Here is a 25,394-nt window from a genome sequence, read left to right as displayed (position 1 = left end):
GCGATGGAAAAAAAGTTTCACTTTAAAAATATTGACAATTTGATTTTAAATCGACGTGCACAATTCCGCTGAAAGCGCGTTTACAAAACACCTAATAATTATTTTGTGCAAAGTTATCCCTTTTTTAAAAATTTTCACGGTTAACATTCAATGCAATTTTTTTCATTGATATTTTACTTCTACCTAACTAGGACAGACATACTCAACGGTTGGTGAAAATTATGGGGGAGAAATACAAAAAAAAATTGTATACGAAATTTGGTCTTCAAATTGACTTTACAAAGAATTATTTTAGTGCGTAGAATTTATGCTCTTCATCCGCAAACACATTTGTTTACACTGTATTTTATTTGGGGATTAATAAGTATTATTATTAAGAAATTTTTAACAGACCATCTAACCTGAATTGCTACATAACAAATGTTGAAAAAATGCCAAACGCGTTTTTTGTTCCGTATTCTATTACTACAAGAATTTATAAAATATTTTTAAAGCATCACTGATATTCCGAAAGTGGTTGAGCCAACTTAAACACCTGAATTTTCAGACAAATGGGATTCTTTGGTTTGTAGGCAATAAATAATAAAATGAGCGATTCTATAAAAAATCTTTAATAAATAAAAAACTACATAAAATGTACAATACATAAGAACATATAAATATTACGAGGTACGCGGAAAAATTCTCACCGTCCCAAAAAAGGTAAAATATAATATATTGTACCAAGTAACATAATGTTAGAAAATAATTTCCGATCCTAAAACCAAGAGGATATGCAATGAAAAAACAGATCATGAAAAATGAATAAAAATCGAAATACATAAAAAGTAAACTTAAAGTTAAGTCCTATGTTAACTTATGATTAGGCACTCAACAAATAATTGTATAAATATAGTTCATTATATATGTTATTATAGTTATTATTACTATAATAGTATAGGTATGTCTTAATAGGAAAACATGAACCTTTTACTCTCCATGTTTTATATAAATATATGACAAACTCTAATCTATGATGCAAGACTACATACAGTTAATACATAGGTACATAAATAATAATATGCCAAAGTATTGTATGTCCTCGTACTAATTCTAATGGGTATACCTACACGTAAGTGTACCAAAAACAATAATGCACACAAAATACAAATACTGAGAGTGGAGCAGATACATTGCTGATAAACCTACAGATTAAAGCACTATAAATAGGACTGCAACGTAGAGTCAGTGCAGAAGACTGTCCACCAGCGGACTCCGTGATATGTTCCTAAGACTAAACTACCTTGCCAATACAATATAGGTATATTGCGGTAAATGTAAATATACACTTTACTTTGTAACAGACATTTTGGTATTTCCCATATCACTACTACGTTTTCAGCAAACACAAGATTCATTTACATTAAAACTAAATCAACTAAGAGAAAAAACAGTACAAAATTACTTTGGTCTGTATAAAATACTAATAGTGGAAATGTTTACATACATATAGCGTCGTCGATTACTTTGTTTGGTCACTATTACTGTCGGAATGATCAGAATTGTTATTGACTTTACCTTCGTGCTTTTCTTTTTTGATAATGGTAATATCTGGACAGTTGGCCAATACTGAGTTGCTGGACGTGGATGTGTTGATTGCGTTTGAGAGGAGATTTTTGAAGAGGCTTGTATTGTTCGACGAGGGCACATCGGGCAGCACCGTGTCGCCCTCTTCGTCCGAATCAACCTCTTCGTACGACTCCATCGCATTCGACTGGTTGCTAACGTTCGCTTCGCTGCTGTTGTCGATTTGCGACATTGAAATCAGATAATTCGAAAGCGTTTGCGGCGTCACATTTAACTGTTCTGCTGCTCTGTACAATGTTATCTCCTTTTTCTTCAACTTCAACAACACATCCGTCGGCCCTTGTTCACTCCAGAAATCGCGCACTCTGCAAAAGCCAGTCAAAACATCTTCAATCTGTTACCGTGTCCGGGCACTCATTGCCGCTCTCGGGTACGCTACTACTCCCTTCGGACGCATTGCTCGTTCTAAACACAAAAAGAACAAATTCGACCACTCGGATTTTGACATTTTCATTATTTTTAGGTCAGTAAGCTCGATGATGGCCCGTGACTGAATGATATAAGTGAGAGGTGGTGAAACCAAAAAAAAGATGAATTTTCTCAGTTATATCAATTCTCAATACAAAGAAATTTCATCTCCTTTTTAAGAAGAAAAAGTGAAGCAGAGGTTAAGAAATGAAATGATAATAGCCCCCTTGACTTGTTAGAAATAAAGACCCAACTAAAGTTGTCTCTCCAACTAAAAACTACATATTATTTGTTCTAATTAACATAAACACCCCAAATTCGAGGTTCTAGATATGTATTTCTACTTAACAAAAATACTATTCGCCTACAAACGAAGAACAATTTTTTTGTGTAAATTGTCACCACATAAATACAAACATATAGAAGTTAACAAAAAATTAACTTACTAATCCACAGAAAACAGGAACAGAAGAAAAACCTATGTATTTGGTGGCAAATATGTATCAAGAAATGTGTGTTTTCATCATTTTATTTTGTTTCTTTCTCAAAACAACGGGAGCTAAACATTAAACTATGTGCTGACGGATTTATTATTAATAAAGATAACTTCCATACTCTTTGTTTATTCTGAGAAGCAGAGATAATTAAAGTAAATGAATGAAAAAAAATTAGTTAAAAACAAATAACTAAAGAACTTAGTCAATTTCGCCAAAAACTCCAAACAACAACAAAAAATATGGGTTTGACGGTCATTATACAGGGTGTTTACAGTCTTGGAGTTGAAATTTGACCTAGTAATAGAAGAGTACAGAAATACTGTAACCGAGAGAAAAAAAACTCACACAATTGTTATTATCAAGAATGTTATTTAACTCCAACATATTGGTACACGGTTTGAGGGTCACTGGAATTATTTCCTTGTTCAGATAAAATTGTATTGTTGCAACAGATTAAAAAATCGTATCCATGATAATGAAAGAGAAAAGTCATTTCATAGTTTTGACACTGTCATCATTTGATTTGCTTTTGCTTTAGTTTTTATCAAAATTCGAAGATCTTCTGTTTAATATCTTTCAGCGAACGGTTTCCAATACGTTTGATTCATTTTTCTTAATTTTTTTCAAAATTTATGAACATGTATGGCAAAATATTAAAATTATAAATTGGTTGACGTGATTATGATTTACGGTAAAACACAAGGTAATGATACTAATGGCCCTTGTTGCAGCCGAAGCAGCAGTTCTCAAACAAATAGTGTAAAATGAATAATTTCCTTTAACGTGAATTTTTGTTTTATATAGCGCATTAGTTTTCCTTTAGCGTGAATATCATCTCATTTAAATTTCAACCTCAAGACCGTAAACACCCTGTATAAAATTATGGCTTTACAATAATAACAAGAATTAAAGTTTGAGTTTGTGCTAATTTTTTTTTACTTAAATCATCTTTGTCATTGATATAAATTGTACAAAAACTACAATAAAGTAAATGCATCATCATAAAACAGGTCAACAATACGTTGTCAATAACTAACAATAAGCAAATGTAAACTTCTTAGGTTTGTTGTGCAATTTTTTAGATCTCTGTAATCCACATTTAGTATTGCTATTGACAACGTATGTCAGTTTAATTTACTTCAAATCATGCCAGTGACTTGAAATATGTGTCAAAGTATCAGAAAAGTTTTTCGGTATTTAATACAGGATGTTTTACAATGTAATTTACATCATTTTACGAGGCCTGCGCCTGTAAGATGCAATCAATACTACTTATTGCGAGACGAACTTGATTACAAATTTAGAAAAATTAAAATAATCTTCCCTAGTTTGTTCACCCTTCCAAAAATTACAACGTGTTTAGTTAGTTAGTGATTAAGATAGATAAACTAGAATCATATGGATAGAACAAAAATGATAATTGTTTCTGAAAAACTGCAGTTTATGACTATTAATGAAACACTGTTTATTTTGACTACTATTGTCATGGGTTTCCAAAAATTAAATAATTAAATTTGTATTTTTTGAATCTAGTGTTTTGTGACTTTTGTATATTTGGGCGCAAGCCTCGAAAAGTTATGTGAAACATCCCTATATGTATGAAGTAAGGATCCATCTTTTTCAAGAGTACTTTCATTAATTAACCAAGAACTTTTTTTTCAATTTTTCAATTAGAAATTGCCATTTTAATTGCCCTTTATTTAACTTGTCCTATGCTTACTTATATACAGGGTATTTCACATAATTTTACAAGGCCTGCGCCTGTAAGATGCAATCAATAATACATATTCCAATACGAACTTGATTTGTGACTTTTGTATATTTGGGTGCGCAAGTCTCGTAAAGTTGTGTGAAACACCCTGTATGTAGAAAAGGTATTTTATGCAGAAAATTTTTATTAACCGTATTAGTACAATTCTAGAAGTCCTGGAACACAATGATTCATTTGCGTTAATTATCTATGATTATTTAGACAACATGTAACATGTATATTATAAATATTAGGGTAAGATTATTGAACAAGAAAACTATTGGAGGACATTTAACCCACCACCAAGATGAAATTATATACAATTTAATCTGTTATTTTGTGCTGATCTGTGCTGTCTGTCTGCATCAACAATAACTTCGAAATAAATTTAAATGGAACGGAAGGCAACACACAGCAGCACAAATTCCCAACGACTGACATCCCCTCGATAAAATTGAGTCAGTGCGTCAAAAATCAAGTGCTTGACCTTCCACCCCACAACAAATAAATTAAAAAGTTCCACTGCGTGTAATGAAAAAAAAACCTCTCAACAGTGCTAGCAACATTTCCGAGAACGGCATCAATTGCGTGGACAACCGCACAAATAACATCAAAAATAAGGAGAGAAACGATAACTAAACCAACTAAAAAGCGAAATATTTACCGATAGGGATGTTTCAAACACCCGTAGGAATCTCGATATCTTCCGTAGAGTGTCCCATAGGAGACACCCAACAACTCTGCTGCGACTTTCATCTCGAGATTTTTAGTTTTGATGGCGTCCATTACGCGTTTCGTGAAGGGTTCCTCCCAGAATTGCTGCCGTCGTCCGGTGTTTAAATAATCATTCATTTTAATTACGTCGGGCCATTCTTTTTCCAGGGCCGGCGTTAGGAACGATTGCGTCCCTGATGTTGTAACGTTTAACGATTTCATCGAGCCTGTCCTTGAGGTGTCATGTTTTGAATCGTTCGGCGAAAAATCGCCAGAATCGTCTATCAAAATGTCGTCGTCGTGTGGCTGAAAATACGAAAATACAGTTAGATTTTCAATTCTCCCATTCGAACGATTTTGATTCAATAATGGCCTACTTACGCACAAAATTACGAAAAAAAACTGTTTATTCTCTACTTACAATGTTTAAACAATAAATATTTGTGGTAATTAGTTCAGAATAGGCTTGGTAATTGTTATTGAGAAATTGAGAATTCGAATTTTCTGACGTGGGTGGACGAGAAAAAATTCGGTAATGCAATCTTTCCAGTTTTAGTCTTAGGAACGCCTTAATGCATCATCACTTTATTTTTATGTGTCTATTCATCATCACCGACATCGTAATGTTGGTTAATTAGGGAAAACTTTTTACAATTGAGGACTGGTTATCTGATTCAACCTCAATTTGCTTTTCATTTTCCGGAAAATTACTATGCTTTTAAATAATACACAGAGTAATTATATTTATGTTAAAAAATACAATTGTCAATAAATACGCATTTGTTACTTGAAATTTGAAAAATCAAGAAAATTCTAGTTTTTTGGAAAACGTTACCTACATTATCATAATAACCTCTATTAACTACAGCTCAAATTACATCATAAATTTAAAAGATGCAGCTAATTACAATTACAAAACCCTTAAATCATAATTCTTATAGACTAATAATAAGACTAAAGTGTAATTCACTCTCTAAGGATGGTAATGGATGGTAAAAATGTAAAATTACCAACAAAAAAATTATTGTCTTTCTTAAATAAATCCACAAATGTCCTTTACATAACTCTAGCCATGACTTTTTGTGAATTTCACTTTCTGTAAAGGTATATTGATCGCTATCTGGATTTCTTTTGATGAGAATTTCAAAATTAAATTTTTCGCATATTTATCAAATATTTTACAACGTCATCAAAACAACGTTGTAATTTTTTCCATAGAACGGTATAAAAAAGGCAACATTCTCGTAAATTCCATGGTTATTTGAGATCTTATATCCTGTAATCGTTAGTAGACGATTTGTATAAAATTCCGGGTGGTTATTTTATTATTAAACTTAGTATTTGAAAATAATAAAGTTTGAAAATCTGAAAAATAGTATTCGTATTTTAAAGAACGTAGTTATTTTTCACTTATTTGTAGAATTTGAGGATAAAGTCGTGTTGGTTATCTCAATTTTGGGGAAAAAAATAGGTGCCACATTGATGTTTGGACAATGAACTTACCGAATCTTACGTAAATAAACAAAGATAAAAATGAGAAAAACACTTCGTCAGAATTTACATTTTTGAATTTCTTGTTTAATTTTTATTATCACCATTACATTTAATTATTATTAGATGATTAGATGATCAACATATTTCCACTTGAAAAATATTTTTTAATTTATTATGTGTATGTGTATGTACAAAAATGTAGGGCGCGAAGATATTTAAAAATTGCTGAACAACTGTTATCAGCACATGAGTCGTTTATTTTTTGACATGACTGTATGACAACGCGAAAAAGGTCATTTTTTTATATTTCAAAGTAAATATTTGAAGTTAGCAATTCGGTCAAATATAAAAACGTAAAAAAAACTTTCCATTGAAGAAAATATTTTTAAGGTGTGGTGTTGTAAAGCGCCGTCAAAATTTTATCAAAGCATGCGGGTGCATAATACGCCGCGTCGTTTTGCCCCTCGGGGTAATCGATTTTGAATTTAACGGAAATAATAACCTTATTTTTAAGATACATATTTATAAACGCAAGCCTCTCCTATGAACGTCATGGAAATATCGACGTTATTGTCCAGAAAAACAGCCACGGTGGCATACAAATAAAAAGCAAATTAGCTTTATCGAAATGAAATTAAACTACAATAATAAGCAAAAATCATCGAAAAATATTACGCCCGTATTATTCGCGATAAAATTAATCGTTTGCATGACGTCACATAACCTAAACATGAAAAAATATCAATTTTTCAACAAAAACAACTGCTGACTAACGCCTTAATTTAATATATTAAGCTTGTGAAATCGCATTTAGAATTCAACGCTGACCTTGGGGCTAACATTGCGGTTGGTTTTTCGAAATTTTTAAATCAAACATGATAATTCAAAATAACCACGAGATCCCGTTATCAATATTTATTTTCTTGCCTCTATGGTGACACGTTTTCAACAAAAATTTCCGAAATTTTTGAACAACAGCTTCCGGAAACATGTGAAGAAACTCAAAATGAATTGTATTAAGTTACACCTCAGCAAACTCAAATTCGCTTTAATTGCTTTAATTTTTTTGAATAAAAATGATGTACAGCTGCGTTCTGAGAATGTTTGTTTTTATCGTTGAATATTATAATTTTAGTTCCGAGAATTTTCGAACGATATTTTTATCTCTTGCAAGACCAAAAACTATTTAAAATAATCTAAACTGTGAAAAATAAATATTTATTCGTGACCAATTAACACAAAAACACACACAAACCCAATTACATTACCAGTATCATCCCTAGTAATATTTAGCATGTTTTTTGTTTGAATGTGACCCTCTCAAGTATTGTCATTAAAATTATTCTGACCTTTAACACTCGCAATTTTCAGTCGAAATTGCGTCGCCAACGCACACGAAAACAAATTTTTGAAATTGTTATTAGCCGAGTTAAGACAAATAAAACATTCTCGACCTCAATAAGTAACTTTCTCCAATAAAATTCAACATTTTAAAGTTTTATTTTCTCCAAAAAACATACCATTGTTCAAATCAAGTTAATCAAATCAGTGCTGATAAAATTTTTCAGAGAAATTCACCCTGTATATGTAAATAAAATTCAAGAAAGCTGTTAAAGATAAAACACCAACAGCCGATAAGGCCGTTATCAGCTTGAAGAAAACACGTGTCGGTTTCCGTTCTATATTTGTTTTTTTTTTTCTTCTTGCATATTGTTTGTTTTATGCCTCGGCGTTCGCATTACCATACTTACAGAAGTTTCCTTTTTCACCCTGAGTAATGGTTCGTCTGGTTCCGTTAAATCTCCTCCTTCATTTGCCGATGGTTCTTCTTCCCAAATAGACAGGTCATGATCACTGGTTGACATCGCATCATTGGAATATGTTTCGTCGGCGTTTCCAGTAACGTTCATTATCTTTGGTGCTGTAAATGCTTGCTCGTAATCATCTATGGGAGGTCTTCCTCTTTTTCTTTTATTTGAAGGCGCTTCATTTTTCGGATTGTCCATTACTGTCGATACCTGAGGAAGTGCCGTTTGGACACCGTTCACATTGTTGCTGTCGGTGTTGTGTTGATCTTCGTCGCGCCAAGACACTTCCGCCAGGCCTTTGATTTTCAGTTCTTCAGCAGTCTTCAATAACGTTGCGAGGTGACACTGAAATTTGAACAATCGTTAAAAAAATGCCACTTTAACAGCACATCAATGTTTTATTTTATGTAATAGAAAAATATTTCGAAATTCAGTTTTTGATCGCAATAAAATGATTTTTCAAAGGTTAATATGGTGGACTTTCTGATAATGAAGCCAATTTTTCCCTTCATTATTTTGTTAGTTTATCTAAATATTTTCGAAACGTGAGACAACTCATCAACAATTATTATTTATCTGTTTTTTTTATTTCCACGTGAAATTTTTGACTTATTTTTTATAACACTGTATTTTAATTAATCTCAGTGTCATTTTATGTGAAATCCTTAATTGATTTCGTACCCTAAAATCCTTCTCGACTCTAGATAAGATTGCTTAATAAAACAAAAAACCGCGATTATTATCATAAAATGCTCAGGCCTGGACAAAACAATTAAACTTTGGGACCCTCAAAAATCAAAAATTATATCACTTTCGATCAAGACCTGATCCTCGTGTAATTCTGATAGCAAATCTGTCAAAGATTGATTGAAAAACAAGGTGAAGGTCACTATTTATCATAAATTACAACTTTTTCATTTTAAATTGCCATCAAATTTTGGATTATTGATAAGGGAATTTTACGATGGTGGTTGAGTGGTTTTTAGATTAATCCATCGAATCGTAAAATTCTCCGAGTGAACGAATTTGGGGGTGATGTACGAACGAATAAAGGACGAGACTTGAAAAAGAGGAAAAAACTTTACACGATTTTTATTATTTCTAGTGTGTAAAATTGGACAAATTAGTCGTCGGAATGTGAGGAAATAAAATTCCGGTCTGATGCTTACGGAACACAATCCTGATTAAAATATTTTCTAAGATCTTGTGAAGCTTGATTGCGTCCACCTGACCATTAGGAAAACTATAGTCTATAGATTTCACAGTTTTCACTTTTTTTGGTTTAAGTAGAGAGAAACAATGGAAATTTTGTTTGAACAAATTCCTACTTTTGTAAGAGAATTAATATCATTGAAATTCTGGCTGATTTTTGTTAATCAATTTGCAAGAAACGTAAAACCATTCATCATCAATGGGATTTCCAAGGTCCTTTAAGAAAATAATGACATACTTAATAAATGACAATAAATCAGTTTTTTATTCGTCTTTAAATGAGCTCATTTTATGTTAAAATTATCTTCAACAAAATTGCCAAAATTTTAGATTTCGTACTACATGTGATGATAAATAAATTAAACAGAATCTGAATACAAAACAGTTTTTTATACGTTTACAAATGAAACAACCGGAAATTAGCAACTTGAATAAGTTATTTTATCTTTATATTTTGCGGTTATTTAGGATCAAAAGCAGATTTCTAAAAATGAAAATAATACGTATTTATTTTCACAAAGAAGTGTGTACATATTTTAATTATTGAAGGTTATACAAAAATAATTTCTAGTATATTCCATTAAATACCTGTCCCATAAAAGAACAATTACATCAAAAGCTATTGCGTAAACAACGGTAAATAATGTATGAATGAAACGAAATTAAACATTTCTTAAATGTACAAGTTCTCTTTCTACCAATTGAGAAATATAATAAAATAGCACAGAAAACTGGTTTTCCCACGTCATGTTATTATTTTTGTTTTTTTTTGTGCGAATTTCTAACACTTTTTCTTTCTCATTATACGAAATTTATTTTACAAACATTCAGTATCACTACTTGTGGTTACTATTTCTTTATCCATAATGTTCACTTATCAGGATGTTATCGTGTCTATGATGGAATTCAAAAACGCAACTTGAATAAATATTCCAATATTTGACTTTTTAACATTGTTTACGTGTTGAAACATTTTCTAAAAAAAATAATTAATACTACGCAATAAATTTTTTATCGGAAAATATAAAAATAATTATACCAAATAAAACGATTAGGTTTTTTTAATTTCAAAAGCTTGTTGGCCATGGCAGATAAAAAAATTAAATAAAATTACAAACGTTTCAGAAACTGTAATTGATAAAAAAATTATATAAAATTCTATTCATCCCTTAGTTTTTATAACAGTAATTTAAAATTCCGTTTATCACTTCAAATTTTTATCTTACTATTGAAACTGATAAAAACTTTGTACATAATTTATTCTATAATCCAAAAATCTATCAATATAAAAAATTTACACTGGTATTATAAATAATAAAATTGATTTGTCCTGAAAAACAATGTATCTATTTCCCACCACCTACTTCGCTGTCGTTTTGTTTTACAAATTAAATTTATTTTTTTATGTTAAAATTAACACTGTTGGTTTCCTGTGTCACGGCAAGAACAGGAAGAGCACCTTATACGGCTTACCAAAAAAAGCAAAACTCATTTCCGAAGTTCGTGTTGTTAAAAATGAAAAATTCCTTATTTTATTCACAATCAATCGTTTCGCGTCGCGACATCCGTTTAAAATAATCCCGAAATAAAAAATCTATAATCGAGAAAAATATTTCTCACGCGACCAATTATTATTTTCATGTGAACGCAATTTTGAATTGCAAGCCCCGTAAGTTACGGAAGTCAGTTAATTAGGCAATTAGTTAGTTTTTCTAATTTACTTAGAAAATTGGTTGAAAATTCATAAAAATTAAACTCAAGTTTAATAATAGCCCCAAGCCGATGACGCAGTTTAAAATCGATAAAATGACCGGTAACAGATTTGAATTTCGCGCCTTGTGCCATTTTTCATAATGTAACCACTCAACAGGTGGCGCTTCGTAATTTATTTAAACATAAAACACATGTGTTTCCATGGGTTTTAAAAATTATGAATAATGAGATGAGGCTGATGTCAATTAAACTGACACCAATCGTTGGTCAATTAGATTAATGTTCAATTGGGTCTGGATGAACTGGAGCCACTGTTAATATTTTAATTGTTGATTTTGTATTGTTTTTAATTAAGGTGTCGTGTGTTTTAAATTTCGTAATGTTGGGACAAGTCTGTTTATTTTTAATGTTTTATTGACGTTTCGAAAAATCGATCGTTCACAGTTTGCAGAACAAGTGGAATTTCTCATCAAGTCATGAAAAATTGAAACGGTTTTTTAAATTGTAAAAATTGAAGGGGGCTTACGTGATCGACGTTGATCTCTCCTTTGTACATGAACTCAACCAAACACTTAATATCTACATATTTAACATCTTTCATGATGAGGATGGGGTCTTTTTCTTCATACTGGGAGAGGATGGTTTCGAAGTAGGTGCTGCAGGCTGAGAGGACGATTTTGTGTGCTTTGATGGTTCGGCCTTCGCAGGCTAGGGTGACGTCGCAGAAAGCCTCCTTTTCCAGGAGTTGTGAGAACATGGTTTGCAAATTTGAATGGTGGTACCTCCATCTTAGACAATACTGTTGAGGCAGCATTTTTGGTTATGTTTCGTCCAGCCTCCTTTTGATTATTTCAGTTGAGAGATGACGAATTTCATAAAAACTAATGAGTCACCAGCGTGAGACCTTCGAAACGCTGAAAAATAATCAATACTTGTCGAGTTTTGGGTCTTTTGGATGGTCGCAATTCGCGAAATGTTTTGTTTTTTTAAATCACCACCACTTCACTAGCACAACACAACGCATCCGCAAGTCGACTGTTTTTGTAAGGTTAAATAATACAAAGTCCGGCCGAGGTTTTCTCAAAAATTTGGAGACGCGTATGTAAATGTTCAGTCATTTGGAAAATTCCGACAAAAAATGTGTCCCTTAGTTTTTTATGAGTCAGTGAGCCAATAGAAACCACGTAAGACCCCTATAAACCATGTATAGTCCGTATATTCGCCGGGCCAAGCCTTTAAGGCAAATCAATACCGCACGTCTTAAAAAATTCTCGCGTAAAAAATCTTGGGAATTGTCGAGTTTTTTCGATCTCGGCTCGTCACACACAAATATTTGTCGAGAGCAACGGCTTTTCAGCTTAACTAACGGCACCAAACTCGACTAACGCAGATCCAAAACGGGGTCAAAAATTAAACCGACACAGACTCGGACTGTACTGTAATTAGGCCTTTCATATTTATTTTTATAAACTTGAGATTTTTCAGAGCCTGGGAAAGAAAGAGAAAATCTATCAACTGTTCAAGTTCAACGATCGGTCGTCGCGCCGATTTTGCACTAATTTACGAATTCGTTTACGATTTTCGCACACAAAACGACCCATAACACACTCGGAGGGACATGGCACGGCTATTTAGGCGGTTTCCGCGGCACAACATCGCACTTTAACCAAGATTTCCGGACCAAACTTGATAATCTCTCTCTCTCGTGGAATTTTTTGGAAAAAAAATTAGACAGAGATAGCAAAACGCTCTGTAAAGAAAACAGAAATATTTCTTTTGTGGAAGAAATCGTAAAAACTTGTTGTTGGCATCACTGAACCCCCTAGTTGGTTAGTTTTTTTTTGCGACAAATGTCAACGTGACATTTCCATCAAACGACGAGGTTTGAATTAATAGCATGTAAACAAACCTCTATTTTACTAATTAATTTGCGAAAACACTCATTCCGGTTCATTTTTTAGCAACATGTCTGACGATGAAGAAGTACAGTTTGTGAAAAAGCCAAGGACTATTCATTATGGCTCGTTGGAGGAGGCCGAAAGAGCTAGGTTAGCAGCCGGAGATGGAAACGAGGATAACAATGAAAAGGCCGAAAGCACCTCGGCGAACCCGCCACAGGTCCATATTTCCACAGGTATAATTTGTTTGGGTCATGTGGCTGTAAATCTTATCTTCAAGTTTCATGCGAAACAAGCATAGACATGGTTTCAAAAATTACAGTTTAGTTGTGCCAAGAATTTGTAAATAATTCAATTTCTACCTACAAATACTAAACTTAGGCCTTTTTTTCAATAAATCAGAAATACTCACATATTAATATAATAAATCCATAAAAACAGTAGCAAAAAAGTAGTAGTGTTAAAATACGTTGATATTTTCTCATGCGACTAAATAATTACAAAATAACAGAAAATAATTAACCAAGTAATTAATACAAAAAATATATAGCAAAAGTAATGATGATTATTATTCAGAAACAATTCAATCTTAAGAAAAATAAGTTTTTTCCTATCAAGTACTAGTTTGCACCCGTTACTTCGTCCACGTAGATTTTCGATATAAATTTTTGTTGTTTCTTAAAGAAGAAATGTGAAGTTAGTCTGTTTATCTATTTTTTTCTTGATTCATCAACTCAAAACAACGCGGAGGCATCAGAAACCCGATTTTTAAAAGAATGACGAAAGTACGTTATAAACGCTTCACCTCGTCGAATTTTCAAAAAGTGTCTTCTTAGTGCATTTCTACACCCTCAAATCTCAAAATTTAAAATTTTATATTTATATGTTTGCACCTAATTTCATTCCGTTATAGGTTGGTTTTTGATAAGTGCCTGATAAGTACACTTCTCTACTCTCTAAGAAAAATATTTTCCAAATTGCATGTTTCTATCTTCGTTTAAACATGTACACCTCATTTCGCCCCCTTAAAAACTGATTTTTAAAAATCTCGTTTTAGTGCACCTTTACAACCGCCAAAGAACATATCTTCCAAATTTTATGTTTCTATCTTCGTTTAAGTGTTGACAACATATTTCACCTTTTTGTAAATATAATTTTTAAAAATCCTTTCTTAGTGAACTAATACGTTTGTTTGTTTGTTTAGCCGTAATAAAATGAACTTGTATTTTTTTAAATGGGAATCATAGATGGCTATGTCATTTTTAAAAAGCTTGTTTTTTTCTTATCTAAAAAATATATATTTGTAACAAATTATTATAATACATTTTTAGCAAAAAATTATCTTTGATTTTTGTTTGCAGTTGGCCATGAAAAAATGTTGCATCTTCAACTAAAAGGATTTAAACTATATTATATTCAACCAGTGTCACAAATGAAAGAGTTTTCTAAGTACTAAGTAATGAAAAAAATGCTAAATAAATCGTAAATCAACTTATTGGCGACTAATAACATTTCTTTGTTTTCAAACAAGTTACCATTACCATTGTAACTTCTAGTGATACATAGTGTTGTAAAAAAAAGCCGCTTTAATTCCTCAATGAAATATATTTTATATGACACAAAAATGACGATATGGTTATTCAAATACCCAAATTCCGTCTATGTGAAACGTTATCCTACCTCCATTAGATCATCAAAAAAATGTTTTTTCTAATTGTGTTGACTGTTGACACATTTGTTTTTCATATTTTTGGATTTTTTAAAAATATGTAATAATTTTGTTCTGAGGCTCGGATATTTGTTCAATGCTTCTACCGTATTGTATTTTTTAAATCTTTATAATTTTATCTATATTTTCATCTATTTTACAGTTCACAAAACTCTTATTGATTATTATTTACACATTTGGAGTGAAATAGTTTTTCCATGGCCAACTATTATCACACAAAATATGTATTCCACTTTTTAAGTATAGTTATAAAAAAATATTTTGTTACAAATATATATTTTTTAGATCAGAAAAAAATAAGCTTTTCAAAATTGCCATAGCCGCCTATGATTTCCATTTGAAAAAATACAAGTTTATTTTATTACGGCTAAACTAATAACTGAAAAAAATTGTTAACTACATTATTAAATTCCTCGTAAAAAAGGGCCTCTATAATGTCTTTATTTCAAATCCATATCTTCTATAATAACGAAGATATAATTTTTTTAGATTTCGCCAAAATGTCAACTTTTGTCTGTAAGTCGAAAACAAAAGACGATAGCGGGATGCGGTTTTAACCAATATTATTTTCTCAAAAAATGAGCCCCAGAATGTATCACTCGTTCTTGGCCAAACCTCTTAGTTTCGGAGATTCCCTATTCGGACATCCAAAATGCAGCCTCTAAGAAACATATCTTTTAAATTTAGTGTTTCTATTTTCGTTTAAACTTATACAACCCGTTTCATCCCCTTTTCCAAGAGAGTACAAAAGTTTTTACTAATTATTTTTGAAAAATCTTAGTCTTAGTGTACCTTCACAACCGCTAAGGAACATATCTTCCAAATTCTTTGTTTCTATCTTTGTTTAAACGTTTACACCCTATTTCAGCTCCTTAGAGGTTGATTTTATAAAAATCCTTTCTGAGCGGACCTCTACACCTTCTAAGGAACATATCTGCCAAATTTCATGTTTCTAGCTTCAGTGGTTTTTTATATACCTATATAGATTGACTGCATCAGACTAAAGTTAAACATGATAATGTGGCGAAAATAATTCATTCTCAGTTTTTAAATCAATAATTGGTTCAAGGGTTCAGAAGCCAATTTGTGTAAATTAAATCACGTTAAAAATGAAATAATGAAGCATGAAGGTGAAAGAAAAGAATTGAAAGAGAATAATTGATAATGTTTTAATGTAGTGCCTTACGTCTATTGCCAACTGAAATATTTAACAATATAGTATCTTCTGAATCACATAAATGATTTTGAGAAAAATTGTGAGGGCTTCTACGCCTTCCAAATATGAACCAGATTCATTTCAAAGAAAATGATAATTAAAAACTCTATTGGGATAGAACAGTTTTAACTAGTTTAAATGTAACTGCTAATAAGCTAGACATTATTCTTTTTTTGAAACTGAAAAACATGCAATTTTAATTGACATTGCAGTTTCAACACAACATCCAGAATACTTATCACACAAAAATTTCTAAATACATGATTCTTAAGGACATGTGGAACATGAAATCGGTCAAAGTAAATTGCAGTACCAAAGAATTTAAAAGTAAATCTTGAACTTTTAAAATTAAATTTAAATTTAGTAATACTATTACACAATATTAATGAAATTTATTTTACACAACAATAATAATAACTTAATTAATCATGATTCATTAAGTTGAGAGGCAGAAGTCTGTACTGGCCCGTAGATTGGGGGATTTACGGGGCTTTTTTACATTATTCTCATGTCAAACATCATTACTTGATGGCAATATCAATATAATGGTCAACAAAATAGGGTTTATGGAGAAGTCGCTGTAGATTGCTTTGTTTTTCATTTAATGGATGTTAGGTGATTAATTTCTTTCCTACAAACATTTGAAAACTAGGGTTTAATTATTACTTTTAAACCACAACGTCTTTCAGAATACATGGAGCTTGAGGATGCCATGTCCAGAGACAAGCAAGCCCTCTTGGAAGAGTTCGAACGTCGTCGCAAAGCCCGCTCTATTAACGTGTCCACCGACGACGCCGAAGTGAAACGAAACCTTCGTCAGTTGGGAGAACCGATCTGTTTATTCGGGGAAGGACCCGCCGATCGACGTTCTCGCCTACGTGAAATACTAAGTCGCATCGGTGAAGACGCAGTTATTCGACGCGAAGCTGAAGAAGAACGAAAAATATTTGAAAGAGATTTAGAAACAACATGGTATCACGAAGGACCAGAAAGTTTGCGAATATCTAGATTATGGATAGCTCATTATTCACTTCCACGAGCCAAGGCCCGACTTGAAGAAGCTAGAAAAGCGAAAGATCTATCAACCGCTACTAAAACAGCCAAAAAACAAGAAATACAGAAAAAGTTGCAAATTATGTCAATTTATTCCAGTCAAATTGGGGATTCGAGACCGATTGCGTATTGCCAGTTTAGTCCAGATTCTAAGCTTTTGGCAACAGCAGGATGGTAAATTTTTAATAATGGGGTGAATACGTTATTTTTGTTTTTATTCCAGGAGTGGGTTGTGCAAAGTGTGGTCAGTACCAGATTGCACACTGAAACAAACACTAAAAGGTCATGCTTGTAACGCCAGTGCGATTATTTTTCATCCTAAAGCGACAATAAGTCAGGAGGAAAACATCTGTAATATGGCGTCGTGTGCAGCCGATGGTTCAGTGAAATTGTGGGATTTTCAAAGGTGCGCAATTTCAGTGCCTCACTCAGATTCAAATTGAAATTTTTAGCGAGGAACCTATCGCCGATATTGAGGGTCATATGCCACATCGTGTCTCCCGGTTAGGTTTTCATCCCTCAGGACGGTTTCTAGGAACTTGTTGTTTTGACTGTTCTTGGAGATTGTGGGATCTGCAGCAATGCACCGAAGTGTTGCACCAAGAAGGACATGTCAAACCTGTCTATTGTATATCCTTCCAAATTGATGGATCAGTTTGTGCCACAGGGTAGGTATTTTTCGCATTTATATACAAAAATTAGCTAATTTTTTAACAGCGGTTTAGACTCGTTTGGCCGCGTGTGGGATTTAAGAACTGGAAGATGCATAATGTTCATGGAGAGTCACTTAAAAGCAGTTTTAGGAATAGATTTTTCCCCCGATGGTTACCACATTGCAACCTCTAGCGAAGATAACACTTGTAAAATTTGGGATTTGCGAAAACGTTCCGTTTTGTATACAATCCCCGCTCATACGAATTTAATTTCGGATGTGAAGTTTCAAAGGGAGAGTGGCGATTATTTAATTACCGCTTCGTATGATAATACGGCAAAATTATGGACAAATCGGACTTGGCAACCTTTGAAGACTTTATCAGGCCATGATGGCAAAATCATGTCGGCTGATATATCGCCCGATAATCAGTATATTGCGACTGCTTCTTATGATCGGACTTTCAAATTTTGGGCACCCGAAGAACAAAAATAGATTTTATTGCTATAAACTGTTTTGTACAAAACAATAAGTTAAAAAGTATAAATAAAATAGATTAATTGGATGTTATATTTCTCATTTGGCGAACTGCGGCGACATACCTAGCTGAACACCCGGTACTACCAGAGTGATACTGATCGTTTGGTAGTTTTAATAATGTTGCTAGTTGTTGCAAGTTCTCTCCTAACGAAATTCCCAAATCCTGCAACACATTCTCCAAGTAACCTACAAAAAAAATTTGAAAATTCTTCAACTTCACAAATTCTAAAATTACCGATATCGTGAGCCAATTGCCGGCTCGCGGGTTGACTTAATTCAAAAATTGACAAAATCCGTTCACAGAAGCCTTGACAAGTCCTCCTGGCTATAAACTTGAGGAACACGTGAGCTAGAGCCCCCTCAATCTCTCCCGCAGTGCTATACTCCTGATCCACTGCCTTCAAAGCGCAAGTGAGCGATGGATTATCTCTGAACAGGAATGGTTCTAAATGTTGGGGTAAAGTCATCAAATATTGACCAATCTAAAACCCAATTTAAAAATAATTTTCAAAAAGCGAAACCTCACCTGTGTGATATATTCCTGGGGCGAGAAACTGTAATCAGGCAAGTCGGAATTGTGAATTGACGAGTTTGCGAATTGTGACCACGTTTTTGGCGATTGCACCACATCTAACTGCACCGAAATTGGGGCGAAAACCACTTGATACGTCGTGTGGTGTATATCAGAGCACAGTTTATTAAATTCTGTGTTGACATGGTCGAGGAGGGACAGTTGTGTCCCTTCAGTGACACACCTGACCAAAGACTCGAACTCTTTTCGGTCAGAGGCACTCAACAGTAAATACTTGTACTCAAACTCTTCTTTATTTTGATTAGTTTCGAGTATAGTTCCAGTTAAGTCTTTCTCCAATTGTTGCAAATTCAACAAGACTTCACCTGTGTTTTGAAGAAGGGATAAACACAACTGGAAGGTGCCCCAATCCTCTTCTTGTTTCTTACTCCGGTCAATTTGTCTCAATGCGACCCTGTACTGATCCGCATAGCTTAGTAGAAAAGCCCTAAGGGCGATTATCAAGCCACAATAACCGCAGTTTTCGGTAATTTGTTGACATCGCTTTTTAGCATCTCGGGCAATGTCGATTACTTGAGGAATACTCAAACCGAGAGCTTGGATCGTATCAGTAAGCTCATCTTTCATACAATTTATCGTTGATAATTTTTTCATTAAGTGGGCTTGTTCATAAGCCGCGTATTTGCTTGTGTATGTGATTAAATGATTGTAAACTGCTTGTAAAAGCATCAAACACTTGTCGTGGGCTAGTTTTCCACCAGGTGATTGATTAATTACGTCAATTAAGTTGGCAGCAAATTGTTGTGTGATTTGTTTGATTTCAAAGAGGAAATTTAGTTTATCTTCAACTTGTTTTAAAGCGGCGTCTATACATTCGTTGAGAGTCGGGTCTAAAGAGGTGAGTACATCAGTGTAGATCTCAACGAATGATTCACAACTGTTTTGATTAACAAAGACTTGGTTGAACCATTTTTGTTGGGTGTGCCAATTAGATAACATAATGCCGTAAAAATTGTGAATCCATTGAGTGACAGATTCGTCTTGTTCAATTTCTAATTGGTTGCGCCATTTTTTCAATAAGACGTCTTTCTGGCACTTGTGGTAATACTTTAGCAGTTGTGGAAGACGCCCCATTGATTTAAATATCCTTACAAACATTGATGATTGTTCTGAAATTGCGTAAAAAAGTTGAGAAATCGAGCTTTTGTTCTACCTGTGTTGGAAGAAGTGAAAGCCTGGACTATAGCTGGACTAGCAATTGCTTCTAGTCGATTTTTGAGTCCTTCCAACTGTAATTTACGGTCTTCATAGTCACTAACATTGACCAATAGTTGCAAAGATCTCTGCATCCCAATTATTTTTGTGGAAATATTTTCAATGTTTTTAGAATCAAAAACTTCTTCCAAGTCGTTAACTATTTAAAAAATAGGTGAATTTAGCAGAATAATTTAAAAAATACGTGCTTATACCTAAAATAGTCCAATTGTCGCTCTCATGTAGCCCCTGCTTGGCTAAATTCAGTTCATTTTTAATTGTGTCCAACTTTTCAATTGTATTTATTGACTTTCCAGTATCTTGTTCAATTTTTACGATTTCGCTACGTACCGCAGCCATTTTTTCCTTTAAAATTGCTGCTTCCTGATGGAGGTTTTTAGTGTCTCGAATAATTTTTGGCAGTGACATTAGGATCTGCTGACTTGTGTCTTCAAGTGCACTGTTCACTTGTTGAACGCATAATTGTAATTTCATCACCAGGGACGTTGTATAATTCTAAAAGACAAAATTAACAGTTTTTACCAAAGTTTAGGAGAGCTAACCTCTTTTTTATCCTGAGTTTCTGCATTTTTTAAAATATCGTTTATCCACGCTTTGGTATCGAAATTATCATCGGAAAACGCACTTATGTCCTACAATTTAGAAAATAAATAATAGTTGAAGAGAAATTTGTAAATTAAATACCATTTTTGTTTCCTAAACTTTTTTCATGACGTTTAAACTTAACCTCACTTTTTATCTAGTTGTCATTATTTTTTTTATTATTTGGCTGACTCTTTACAAAAGAATTTTTAGTGGACTGTATCTTTTCTAGGTTAGAAAAATGTTAAAAAGCTTTTGAATATTTTAATTCTAAAAAGTTTTATTTACATAAGTCTACACTGGCCCATTATTGTCCAGAATAGATGTAATCATATGAAGCACCTTTTGGTATAGAAATGAATGTCTGCAACACATTTGTAATTAGACTTAGCTTAAATTTAATTAAAGTCATGCCTGCTTGCTGGTTTACAAATTCCTAAATGGTCCAAAGGTATCTCGTAATATTCTCCATATCCCGGATTTCCAGAGTCAGGTTCTACCACAAAAAATTTAAATTTCATTGCTGACACTACAGTTGGTTTAGTCTCTACAAAAGTCACAATTTTCATTGGATGATTTTCAGTCAGTTTAAGAAATTTTTGGTGTATTTGTATCAAGAGTGGTGAATCTAAAAAACAAATTTGTAAACCCCAATATTGGAGGCTATCCAAAATACTTTTTTGTAATTCTTGCACTTCAATACTTGGCCATATCACAAGGGCTGATGCCTGACTAAAACTAGCCACACTTGACCCGAAATGAGGTGTGCTGTAGAAAACTAATCCCCTTGTGTTTGTGTACAAATCCCTGATTTTTTTATCACTACTTTCAGAAGCTATAATTAATTATTAAATAAATTCGAGCAAATGTAGTTGTACCTTTATTTAGGAGACATTTTACCATTAAACCACCCATTGAGTGTGTCACCCACACAATCGGTCTTCTTCCAACTTCAACCCTCTCCAATTGCTCAATCAACTCATCGCTTCTTTCTTCCAAAGTTTTGACTTTCTCGACAGGACAAATAGGTGTCCATAATGACAAATTTGTCTCATAGTTTACTCCAATGATCCTCAAACGGTCACAATCTTGCGCTAACCAATCCCTAGGCCAGCAGTTGGTGTAACAATCGTCCTCATTGTTTTCCATACAGACGTATTTATAGCCCGAACAACAGTACGGCCCTAGGGCGGTTTCATTCGTATTCACTGGTATATCCTCCCAAACGAAATCATAATCGTTGCAAAGACAACCAGAAGCAGCATGAGTTTCAAACTCTTCCATAAATTCCCTCATTACAGGATCACTAGTTTCGATTTTTTTCTTCTTTTCTGTGCATTGTTTGTTGATACAAGTTGAGTTTTTCTGTGTTAGACTTTCTATAAATTATATTTCATTAATAACTAGTAGTCAAATTTATTGATTGGGATTGGGTAAGGATCATGTGGTAGGTTTAGGACACCTGGTAACAAAATCCTTACTCACCTGGGACACCCTTCTTACCAAGGAACCCCAACGGATCCTGGTTACGTTTTCTTTGCCTCCACGTAAAAAATACACCCCCTAGTAACCCATGGACAAAAACGACATCAACTCCAGGGGTTTGTACAATACGCGTTGAAGGGTGCAAAGGGTAGAGTCTTTGTAGGTATACAGGGTCTTCATCACTGTCTAAATTAGCAAGTGCTTTAGACGCGGGGATTGATATTCGGACGTCGTCGTGTTTAACCCATTGGGCCAAAAGCCCGACCCAACCTAAATTGTTAATAATTTGTTTAATAAATAATTCATTGTTTACCTGATTTGTACATTTCGTCAAGTAGGTCTTTATGCATTGAAAGGTACGAAATTATTCTACAAATAGTTGCAGTTACGGTAATGTTATCTTTAAACCGGTTGTGAATTTCCATTAATAGAGGAAGACCGTTTAGTTCGGCAATGTCTTTGGCATATTTCCCTAAACTAGCGTGGTGTAAAAGTGACTCTAGACATGTTGGTAGGAGTTCTTCACTAGTTTGGATGAAGTTTTTCAACTCGTAGGGGGTTATGTCGTCACCACCAAATTTTTCAACTTCCTAAAAATTCAATATTGGTGGTTTGTCTCACTCCACAATGGTTTAGTACATGCAAGTCGACAAAAGCCTTTGAGATGAAATAACCCATACAAGGGTGTTGAGACGTTGCGTGTAAGTTGACTAACAAATTTTTCATCACATCTACAATCATATCGTGTGTATGACCGAGGAATCTTAAGGGCGGGTTATTGAATAATCTAGGCTCAACACCGGGTGTTCTAGCGAGTCCCACCGCAGTCCTAGCATCAATCATATCAGCGAGTTGCGAATATTGCCAAGTTTCTAATTTTTTTATCCTAGCTAATTGTCTCACAGCCCTTTTCCGAAGAAATCTATTGTCACTACTGGCGAGAACTAGCAATCGCTTGGCGAATGAGAACTTCAAAGCGTTCCATTTTTGTAAATATGATGTTTCTTGGCGGTTCGGGTCCCCAGTTATGTCAATGACGAAGAAATCATCATCTTTGGCTTTTTCGATAGCTGTTGGTTCGACTATTGATAATATTGAGGTATCTAAGGCATTGCTGAGGATTTTTTTGGTCGTTTTCACTTGATAGTATAACCATCCTGCCCTAAAAATTGATTGACTTGATTGATTATAAAAGAGAAGGGAAGTTTACCCTAATGAAAATGTTGCTAAACAGGTGAATTTAACTATTTTCTGGTACTTCTTTAAAAAATGCATGGAAATGTCATAAACACATGTCAAGAAGGTTAGAAATCAAATTTGACGTTTTGCGCAAAAGGGGCGGAGCCGTTGCGCTGTTATGAATTAACGTGATTAACGTAGATTGTAAAAGTTGTAGCATTGTGATTGGTTCGCGTGAGGTCGGCCATTATAATAATGTGAGAAACCAATCACTTTAGACTTTGAATTAATTCAAAAGTGCAATTGATGAATTTACATTTACACTCATTCAATTGTAATATCTATTTTTCCATAATAAAAAAGTTTATCCACAATAAACTTATATAACTGTAAACTGTGCATTTCGAATATTATGACGTCTATAACATACATGTGAGTTATAACCCATACTTTTTATAAAGTATTTTTAGTAGTAAGAGGGCTAAAGGAAAACGCCCTCATTTTCAAGGGTAAACAGAAAAGCAGAAAATATCTTAAAAATTTTAAGGTATATTTAGAATTAACATTTTTTCAAAGATGTCGCCCTGTTTTTCTATTGGGCCACAGCACACCTGTGCACTACGATTTTGGCCAAACAAATTCGGGCAAGATTATAACAAGATACAAGAATAAATAGTCACAGATTAGTTGAATCTGAATAATCGTAGATAGTACCTAAATATTGTAATTAAGTTCGTACTTATTGTCTAAGATTATACATACAACCACCATACACCTCATTACCAGTAGTTAGGACCGTCTATTGTAAAAGTATTATAATCCACATGCCCTTGTATAATAAATCACTTGAATAATTTACGACAGATATTTCTGTCAATACGATATCGATTTTAAATTTGATTTTATCTACATAATTAAACAGCCAGTAATTTACCTGAAGGTTATATAAAGCCTTTTTATTTCCATTTGATAATTTTTTGAGGAAGTCTATGTAAATTATTAAGAAATTTAAACAAGATTATTGTTTGTTTTAAAAGTGCTATAAAGAAAAAATTGCGTTTTGGTCGTTAATATACTGTTTTGCTCTTAGGTACAGATATAATTTTAGAGAATAAGAACAACTATAAACTAAAATACATTTTGGGCAGTAATTACATAATTATTAAATGTAAAATTGCATTGATTTTAAGACAAATTACGATGAAGTGTGGGAAGTTTATTTCTTGAAAAACAACAATGTTAACAAAGTTGTACATACATACCAACACACACACATACACGTGTCGAAATTGGTCTTTTTAAATACAAATATAATCGAGTTCAGAATGCATCTGCTAGAATAAATAGCATTTAACTGTATTGAACTTTCTGTTATGTATTACTATTACATTTGACCCTTAGATATTGGACTTTAATCTATTTTATTACTATATTTTTTTTTAGTTATATTATTGTTTGCGTATTGTGTTAACTACTATACCTATAGGCCAACAATTAAAATTTAATGGATTTTGTTCTGTTTTTAAGGTAGGATATTCGACCTCAATACGGATAACTAAATATTACCTGCGCCATCGCCATCGCCGCCCTTGCAGTGTCACAACTGCATTTTTTGAGGTGAAATAGGTCAGAAATATTTGATTTCTGTGTAAAAGAAGAATCTGTGTTACAACTGAAATCCTACTGACAAATTTTGAGCCAAAAAACTCCACTCTGTCATACAGAAAAAACATCGTGAAAAGTGGCGATGGTTGTGGCACGACATAATAATACTTAAACGTTTTAGACAAACTGGCATAAATACGCATAGGGCAGGTAAGTAATGCCAGAAAACGAAAAACTAGGTAGTGCTATTGATGACGCATCAAGTGATGAACATGAAAGATTCTTGCTACACATTCATAATTACGACCATCTTCAACAAAATTGCGCTTTTTCGCAATTTTCCACAATTATAGCGCAACAAAGCCAGTTCATCAAAAATAAACATTTCTTAAACTAAACTGTTGGTGACAAGTTCATTTTGCTCTG

The 25,394-nt window shown here is 33.2% G+C and overlaps 4 protein-coding genes across 8 annotated transcripts; 1 reads left to right on the top strand and 3 right to left on the bottom strand.

The window, feature by feature from the left end:
* Positions 1-595: 595 nt before the first annotated feature.
* Positions 596-12,994, bottom strand: LOC123008185. The gene is made up of 4 exons (XM_044403864.1): positions 11,749-12,994; positions 8,241-8,642; positions 4,946-5,301; positions 596-1,931 (listed from the first exon to the last, which is right to left on the bottom strand). Exons 1-4 carry the CDS (start codon positions 12,034-12,036, stop codon positions 1,502-1,504), a joined length of 1,476 nt encoding a protein of 491 aa, XP_044259799.1. The 5' UTR covers positions 12,037-12,994; the 3' UTR covers positions 596-1,501.
* LOC123008184 (U4/U6 small nuclear ribonucleoprotein Prp4) lies at positions 12,445-18,329 on the top strand. 3 transcript variants are annotated; one of them, XM_044403863.1, is made up of 7 exons: positions 12,445-12,655; positions 12,708-13,051; positions 13,184-13,356; positions 16,755-17,292; positions 17,342-17,524; positions 17,571-17,786; positions 17,836-18,329. In XM_044403863.1, the coding sequence occupies exons 3-7, from the start codon at positions 13,188-13,190 to the stop codon at positions 18,263-18,265; spliced, it is 1,536 nt and encodes a 511-aa protein (XP_044259798.1). In that variant the 5' UTR covers positions 12,445-12,655; positions 12,708-13,051; positions 13,184-13,187; the 3' UTR covers positions 18,266-18,329. The 3 variants fall into 3 exon arrangements, with proteins under 3 accessions (XP_044259798.1, XP_044259796.1, XP_044259797.1); XM_044403861.1 differs by having other exon boundaries at positions 12,446-12,655; positions 12,708-13,121; XM_044403862.1 differs by having other exon boundaries at positions 12,446-12,660; positions 12,708-13,121.
* Positions 18,252-20,912, bottom strand: LOC123008182 (conserved oligomeric Golgi complex subunit 7). Its single transcript, XM_044403858.1, has 7 exons — positions 20,802-20,912; positions 20,660-20,749; positions 20,312-20,612; positions 20,056-20,256; positions 18,837-20,011; positions 18,546-18,792; positions 18,252-18,496 (listed from the first exon to the last, which is right to left on the bottom strand). Exons 1-7 carry the CDS (start codon positions 20,802-20,804, stop codon positions 18,327-18,329), a joined length of 2,187 nt encoding a protein of 728 aa, XP_044259793.1. The 5' UTR covers positions 20,805-20,912; the 3' UTR covers positions 18,252-18,326.
* On the bottom strand, positions 20,892-23,704 carry LOC123008183 (protein SERAC1). Of its 3 annotated transcripts, none has more exons than XM_044403860.1 (8): positions 23,395-23,700; positions 22,824-23,346; positions 22,498-22,774; positions 22,203-22,454; positions 21,578-22,078; positions 21,376-21,534; positions 21,114-21,327; positions 20,892-21,063 (listed from the first exon to the last, which is right to left on the bottom strand). In XM_044403860.1, exons 1-8 carry the CDS (start codon positions 23,457-23,459, stop codon positions 20,994-20,996), a joined length of 2,061 nt encoding a protein of 686 aa, XP_044259795.1. In that variant the 5' UTR covers positions 23,460-23,700; the 3' UTR covers positions 20,892-20,993. The 3 variants fall into 3 exon arrangements, 2 of the variants coding, with proteins under 2 accessions (XP_044259795.1, XP_044259794.1); XM_044403859.1 differs by having other exon boundaries at positions 22,185-22,454; positions 23,395-23,697; XR_006412926.1 differs by lacking the exon at positions 20,892-21,063 and having other exon boundaries at positions 21,190-21,327; positions 21,376-21,521; positions 22,185-22,454; positions 23,395-23,704.
* Positions 23,705-25,394: the final 1,690 nt, after the last annotated feature.

This window comes from Tribolium madens, unplaced genomic scaffold (assembly GCF_015345945.1).
Source record: "Tribolium madens isolate multiple individuals breed KSU strain unplaced genomic scaffold, Tmad_KSU_1.1 Scaffold_3;HRSCAF=73;Tcas5.2_LG2, whole genome shotgun sequence".
Lineage (NCBI taxonomy): Eukaryota > Metazoa > Arthropoda > Insecta > Coleoptera > Tenebrionidae > Tribolium > Tribolium madens.
Note: the sequence above shows the minus strand (reverse complement) of the source record. Positions and strands in the feature narration are given on the sequence as shown.

Bases quoted from the DNA above. Each gene is read 5' to 3' on its own strand.
- LOC123008184 (XM_044403863.1), top strand. From the start codon at position 13,188: ATGTCTGACGATGAAGAAGTACAGTTTGTGAAAAAGCCAAGGACTATT. The intron at 17,293-17,341 runs GTAAATTTTTAA...TTTTTATTCCAG, and splicing joins CTTTTGGCAACAGCAGGATG to GAGTGGGTTGTGCAAAGTGT. The intron at 17,525-17,570 runs GTGCGCAATTTC...TGAAATTTTTAG, and splicing joins AAATTGTGGGATTTTCAAAG to CGAGGAACCTATCGCCGATA.
- LOC123008182 (XM_044403858.1), bottom strand. The intron at 20,012-20,055 runs GTAGAACAAAAG...ACGCAATTTCAG, and splicing joins TTTCACTTCTTCCAACACAG to AACAATCATCAATGTTTGTA. The intron at 18,497-18,545 runs GTAATTTTAGAA...TTTTTTTTGTAG, and splicing joins GCAATTGGCTCACGATATCG to GTTACTTGGAGAATGTGTTG.
- LOC123008183 (XM_044403859.1), bottom strand. From the start codon at position 23,459: ATGCATTTTTTAAAGAAGTACCAGAAAATAGTTAAATTCACCTGTTTA. The intron at 22,079-22,184 runs GTGAGTAAGGAT...TATAATTTATAG, and splicing joins TGGTAAGAAGGGTGTCCCAG to AAAGTCTAACACAGAAAAAC. The intron at 21,328-21,375 runs GTATTTTGGATA...TTTGTTTTTTAG, and splicing joins AGTGCAAGAATTACAAAAAA to ATTCACCACTCTTGATACAA.
- LOC123008185 (XM_044403864.1), bottom strand. From the start codon at position 12,036: ATGCTGCCTCAACAGTATTGTCTAAGATGGAGGTACCACCATTCAAAT. The intron at 5,302-8,240 runs GTAAGTATGGTA...TCGTATTTTCAG, and splicing joins GGGTGAAAAAGGAAACTTCT to CCACACGACGACGACATTTT. The intron at 1,932-4,945 runs GTAAATATTTCG...TGGCTTTTGCAG, and splicing joins TGTTTGAAACATCCCTATCG to AGTGCGCGATTTCTGGAGTG.